General features: G+C 31.8%; 1 protein-coding gene across 1 annotated transcript; it reads right to left on the bottom strand.

Annotated features, from left to right (window-relative positions):
* Positions 1-1,275: 1,275 nt before the first annotated feature.
* LOC129233383 (zinc finger protein 26-like) lies at positions 1,276-5,419 on the bottom strand. The gene is made up of 2 exons (XM_054867418.1): positions 5,388-5,419; positions 1,276-3,489 (listed from the first exon to the last, which is right to left on the bottom strand). The coding sequence occupies exons 1-2, from the start codon at positions 5,417-5,419 to the stop codon at positions 1,734-1,736; spliced, it is 1,788 nt and encodes a 595-aa protein (XP_054723393.1). The 3' UTR covers positions 1,276-1,733.
* Positions 5,420-7,026: the final 1,607 nt, after the last annotated feature.

Below are 7,026 nucleotides of genomic sequence, written 5' to 3'. Positions count from 1 at the left end.
GGCACAGGAGTCGGATTCGGAGTCAGGTGCCCCTAAATTCTCGGAGTTGGAGTCTGGCATCAAGAGCTATTTCCAAAAAAATTTGTTTGAAGTAAATCCGCCTTCAAGTACGGAATCTACATTGACTTTCAGTTTCCCCGTAGGCACTATTGTTAAGGGATTTGAACTGTTCAAAATTGAACTCTAATGTTAAGTTTTTTGACCTTTTTTTTGAACTGTTCAAAATTGAACAAAAAATAGTTCAAATCAAAAAGTGAAATATGGGAATGAGGTGTCCTCGCCGAGATCTTTCAAACAAAAAAAAGTTTGTTCGAATCGGACTATTCATTCAAAAGTTATTAGGGGGGGGGGGACAGACAGACATTTTTCCCCATCTCAATACCCTACTTTCCAATTTTTCGATATTTATTTAATTATTTTAATTTCTTTTTGTCTTTCGCAACATTTTTAAGATGCATTAAGCCTTCTTTCATGCTTTTTCTTCTTTTTCTGACTCTTACAGGAAAAGTAGGCTAATAACTTTTCTGTCATACGCCTTTTACAGTAAAAACTTTAAGGAACAATTAATTTAACAATGCGTTTAATTTTCATCAAAAATACATCCATTTAAACTTGCCAACAATTTTTAAACATTAATTTTCATTTTAATATATTTTTGGTTCACAACATGTGAATTCTCACCACATGGCATGTCGAACACCTGATGTGAGTTTATGTAGCTTAATAACTTGTTTAATTGAACAAGTGTCTCAAATACTAAATGTTTAAGTACATTTAATTTTTTAACATTGTGTTTTATTTGGATAAGTATTCTTTATTTGTGCAAGTATGGCATAAATTGATGAAAAGTTTAGGAATTTTAGGACAAAGCTCGAAAATTTAGGACAAAATTTGAAATTTTACAGTTTAGGACAACTCCTACCCTTGTATGTACAAGTGCGCTCAGATGCCTAGCTGCAGCCTGAGAAAGGGGGGGGGGGCCTCACACAAATCCGCTGGCACAGATGTCCTTTGTCGCTCTGAAATTCACGTTTTCGTCCCGCTATCAGGGTAATATTGTAAGATAAGTTCTGGAGTAGTGAAATCTGTTATCACACAGCAAGAATTGTACCTTTTCTAATTGAAGATGATGCTGTATGTACAATGTACTTAATAGTCAGAATCACATTCCCTAAAACTGCAAAATAAAAAAACAAAACAATCAACAGACTTTAATCATTTTTAACCACTTTATTGAAGTCATGATTTCATCAGGCTAATGTAAATTAACAATCCCAACCATTTTATTGTTTAAAAAAATTGTATTTTCATTTTTTTTTGCAGTTACATTCAAACTTAATTCATACAACCAAAAATATGATGTTCAGTCCATAATCATCTCGTACACCAATTATTTCATAATAACGGAGGGAAGATGGGGGGGGGGGCAACTTCTACAAAAAAACATATGAAATAAATTATTACTGGTGCTAGAGGAATGATTTTCAGCGACAATGTCTTCAATTTATATTTATTCAGGAGGGTAACCCCCCCCCCCAACCGAAACCAAATAATTTTAAAAACCTCTAAAAAAGTTCAATAGAGCAGCATGAACCATGACCTTTCCCTCACCTGCCAAGGACACACCTAATTAAAGGAAGAGAAAATATACCAAAACATTGCAATGCATTGGAATATCGCGATATTTCACTGCCAATGTATCGCAATGTTCAAATCTGCAACATCGCCCAGCACTAATGAGAAGAATATGGTTTTTCTTCAGCGTGTATCCTCAAATGTTTTTTCAAACTTGAACTATGAGCAAATGTCATTTTACAATACTCACAAGAATATGGTTTTTCCTTTGTGTGAGTCCTCAAATGAATTTTCAAATGTGAACTCTGAGAGAATGTCTTGTTACACTGAGCACAAGAATATGGTTTCTCATTAGTGTGTATCCTCAAATGTATTTTCATATCTGACATCCGAGAAAAAGTCTTTTTACAATACTCACAGGAATATGGTTTTTCCTTTGTGTGAGTCCTCAAATGTCTTTTCAAAGTAGAATGATCAGAAAATGCCTTTTTACAATACTGACAAGAATATGGTTTTTCATTAGTGTGTGTTCTCAAATGTGTTTTAAAATTTGAATTAAAAGAAAATGCCTTTTTACAAAACTCACAGGAGTATGGTTTTTCATTAGTGTGCGTCCTCAAATGTGATTTTAAACTTGAACTCTGAGAGAATGTCTTATTACACTGATCACAAGAATATGGTTTTTCATTAGTGTGTGTCTTCATATGAGATTTCAAACCTGAATTAGAAGAAAAAGTCTTTTTACAACATTCACAGGAATACGGTTTTTCATGAGTGTGTATCCTCAAATGTGTTTTCAAAACTGAACTAACAGAAAATGCCTTTTTACAATGATTACAAGAATATGGTTTTTCATTAGTGTGCATCCTTAAATGCTTTTTGAAAGAAAAACTATGAGAAAATGTCTTTTTACAATACTCACAGGAATATGGTTTTTCATTAGTGTGTATCCTCAAGTGTGATTTCAAATTTGAAGTATTAGAAAATGCCTTCTTACAATGCTCACAAGAATATGGTTTCTCGTTTGTGTGCGTCCTTAAATGTGTTTTTAAATTTGCACTAAAAGAAAATGTCTTCTGACAATACTCACAAGAATATGGTTTTTCGTTAGTGTGTGTCCTCAAATGTAATTTCAAACTTGAATTAACAGAAAATGCCTTTTTGCAATGGTCACAAGAATATGGTTTTTCCCTAGTGTGTACCCTCAAATGTGTTTTCAAATGACCAATCTGAGAAAATTTCTTTTTACAATAATCACAAGAATATGGTTTTTCATTATTGTGTGTCCTCAAATGTATTTTTAAACTTGAATTAACAGAAAATTTCTTACTACAATGCTCACAAGAATAGGGTTGTTCCTTTGTGTGAGTCCTCAAATGTGTTTTCAAAGCATAACTATCAGTAAATGGCTTTTTACAATGCTCGCAAGAATATGGTTTTTCATTAGTGTGTCTCCTCAAATGTGTTTTCAAATTTCCGATCTGAGAAAATGCCTTTTTACAATACTCACAAGAATAAGGTTTTTCATTAGTGTGTATCCTCAAATGATTTTTTAAACTTGAACTATGAGCAAATGTTGTTTTACAATACTCACAAGAATATGGTTTTTCGTTAGTGTGTGTCCTCAAATGTGATTTCAAACTGGAACTCTGAGAAAATGTCTTTTTACAATGCGCACAAGAATATGGTTTTTCATTAGTGTGTATTCTCAAATGTAGATTCAAGCTAGAATTATTAGAAAACTTTGTTTCACAATACTTACAAGAATATGGTTTTTCTTTAGTGTGCACCCTCAAATGTATTTTCAAACTAGAACCCTGAGAAAATGTCTTTTTGCAATGGTCACAAGAATATGGTTTTTCGTTAGTGTGTGTCCTCAAATGTGATTTCAAATAAACAAACTGAGAAAATGCCTTTTTACAACAGTCACAAGAATATGGTTTTTCGTTAGTGTGTGTCCTCAAATGTGTTTTTAAACTTGAACTAACAGAAAATGTCTTTTTGCAATGCTTACAAGAATATGGTTTTTCTTTAGTGTGCACCCTCAAATGCATTTTCAAACTAGAACCCTGAGAAAATGTCTTTTTACAGTGCACACAAGAATACGGTTTTTCATTAGTGTGTACCCTTAAATGTGTTTTTAAACTGGAACCCTGAGAAAATGTCATTTTACAATACTCACAAGAATATGGTTTTTCATTAGTGTGTATCCTCAAATGAGCTTTTAAATGTGAACTCTGAGAGAATGTCTTATTACACTGACCACAAGAATACGGTTTTTCATTAGTGTGTACCCTTAAATGTGTTTTTAAACTGGAACCCTGAGAAAATGTCATTTTACAATACTCACAAGAATATGGTTTTTCTTTAGTGTGCACCCTCAAATGTATTTTCAAACTAGAACCCTGAGAAAATGTCTTTTTACAGTGCACACAAGAATACGGTTTTTCATTAGTGTGTACCCTTAAATGTGTTTTTAAACTGGAACCCTGAGAAAATGTCATTTTACAATACTCACAAGCATATGGTTTCTCATTAGTGTGTATTCTCAAGTGAGTTATTAATTCTGAATTTTGCAAAAATGATTTTTTACAATAATCACAAGCATATGGTTTCCTTTCAGTGCACAATGTTTCATGCATATTTGAGTTTGTTTTTATAGGAACAGACATGTCCACATAATTTGAAGATTATCTTTCACATGAAGCAGTAGCTCAAAGGCAGATTTTAAGGCAAGTTCAATAATATGCTGCTTCATTACACAAACACTAAATGCGTCTTCTTATTTTTCTCAGTTAATTTGAAGATAAAGATTTACATAAAGCAGCAGCCTAAAAGCCATCCTAAGGTATGTTTAATTTCATTACATAAATGCTATGTGCTTCTAATTTTGGTTTAGTTCAGCTAAAAAACCTCTAAATTTTACTTGCGTACAGTAAATGTTACTAGTAAAAAAAATGGAATAGATATCTTTTGCTGCACATTAGAGAATATTATCAAGGTTATGGATATTTATCAACAATCTATTGTCAAAAGCCACCTCTTTCTTGATGACTCAAAATTCATTCCCTAATTTGCAAATTTCCATAAAAACAAATAAAATAGACTTTTGTGTTCTTCAATTTAAGGGGCCTTATGTGAGAGGTGTTTATACACAGGCCATGTTCAACTTGTATTCTTAAATTCAAAATTTTAAAAAATTCTGGTATAAAATAATAAAATATCATTTCACAGTGCAAAGAAGTGTAAAGATGAATGTCCTCTTTCAAAAGAATGCTCAGACAGCATAGCTATACCGAAAACTCTTCAATGTTTGAAAATCACTTGTATTGGAGCAGAATCTCCCGATGTCTATGATGCGATGTCCGGTTTAAAGAGCCGAACTTGGCACGAAGAAGCACCTACACACAAAAAAGAAAGCATCTTAAAGAATTAAATTGTAAACACAATCAAATAAAAAAATTTTTAATAAAAATGTTACATATAATCATAATTACTATTTATTTGTTGAGTAATGGGGCATATAATACTATTACTATGATAATAAAATATCAATACATAATATAAATTTAGTATATTACCTTTTCTGTTATTTTTAAAAAGAAATAAATAACATTAATTTGGTTAACCCAAATGCTTTTTATGTTGCTTGACAGGGTTCTTACTCAATTTCAGAAATTAAATGATGGAGTTTTGGAGGAGTAAAATGAGGACTTGAAGGAAAACATACTAATGTGCTGTCCTTAAATGTAGTCGCATTTTTTTTTTCAACATCTCTGACCCCCTACCCCCTTTGTCACAAAGCGTCACACTTCATCCTACTCCTCCTCTTGTCACATGTCATTTTTGTATAAACATATTGTTATAATAACTGTGTGTTGTCACTTCTTGTCACCCTATCTCTTCCCTCGTCACAATTTCGTGAACCAGTCTCCCTCCTCCTCAAGGCATGACATCACTTGTGGATGACCCATTTTACAATATTATAACTGCCATTTGTTAAATAATTATGTTTTTAACACTATCACTGAATATAGTACTTCTGCATGAAATACACTACTGAATATACCACAGTACATCTGCTTATGTATCTTTAAGTAATGATTAGAGAAACCGACTTTTGCAGCTGAGAGTGTGGAGGAAGGAAATGCAATAATCATAAAACTTGAAAAATAGTCAAGCCCCCATTTAAGCATGGTTTACTTCAATTATGAAATGTCTTAGTCATCTAATAATTTTTTCACCCCTTCATCACCCTTATCACCCTTGTGACAAAGTTAAGTTGTCAATCAAAGTATGTATTTTAAGTTACTGTCATAGAGGAAGACTATGTAGTCTTCAACTAAAAAAGGAGTTTTGTAGGAGTTCTAAACAAAATGAAGGAGTTTGAAGGGCCCTTCGAAAAAATTTCCCAAATGAAGGAGTATTGGAGGAGTTTTGAAGGAGCGTACGAACCGTGTTGAATAGTAGCTCAGATAATAAAGATAAAAAATATCAAGGTATTTTCAAAATAAACATTGAATACATATTGTGATACATATCATGATAAATATATGAACTGATATATGGATGCTTCACTTGCCAAATCGATTAACTCCATTAAGCAATAAGTCGAGAAAAGTGATGAAGAAGATACTATTATCCATAAGAGTGAATGGGCCCTCGTGGTATATTTTCTGCCATTTCAGGATCAGAAATGAACCAAAAGTTTCACATAAATTCATATTTTAAGCATTGATTAAGCACTATTGAAGCAGAAATGAGGATTTTTTTAAAAAGTGGAGTTAATCGATTTGGAAACTGAGCAGGGTTTTGTTTTGGACTGTCCAAAACTGGTTTAGCACAGGACAGTTGGTTTTTACCGTCCAAAACCGTCTCAAACTGTCCAAAAGTACGCTAAAGCTAAGGGGGCGTAACCCAATCAATTCATATTTACTGAAATATTCGTAATGCATAAAAATATACACATTAATGAAGTTTAATTAATGTGTGAGTATTTGATAATATTTTTTTTCCAAAATGTTCGTTTAAAAAATATTTTACTTAAACAAAATTGTCACATAAAAACTTCCTGATGTAACAGTGGTAGAGTTATGAAATAAAATTCACAACACTACAAAGACAATTAATTTCAGTTCCATTTATAACTCAACTGTGCAATATTTAGGTACAAAAAAAAAAAGCCTAATTTTTAAAATGATTTTTGCAAATAAGTTTTGCATGATGTTTTAACGACAATTATTTTTTAATCATAGCTTAAAGAACAAGAAATTGATGATTAAACATTATATTTTAAAACTTGTCCTATTCTTTTTTTTTAGTTCATATTCTTTATATATATATATATATAAATATACATATTCTGTAACTACAAAAAATTTTAATTTATTGCATTTATATTTTGAACACTTTCTTTTGCGCACATGCATAAATATCGAAAAAATTGGTTTG

Source organism: Uloborus diversus, unplaced genomic scaffold, assembly GCF_026930045.1.
Source record: "Uloborus diversus isolate 005 unplaced genomic scaffold, Udiv.v.3.1 scaffold_366, whole genome shotgun sequence".
In the NCBI taxonomy this organism is placed as follows: Eukaryota; Metazoa; Arthropoda; class Arachnida; order Araneae; family Uloboridae; genus Uloborus; species Uloborus diversus.
This window is presented reverse-complemented; position numbering and strand designations above follow the sequence as displayed.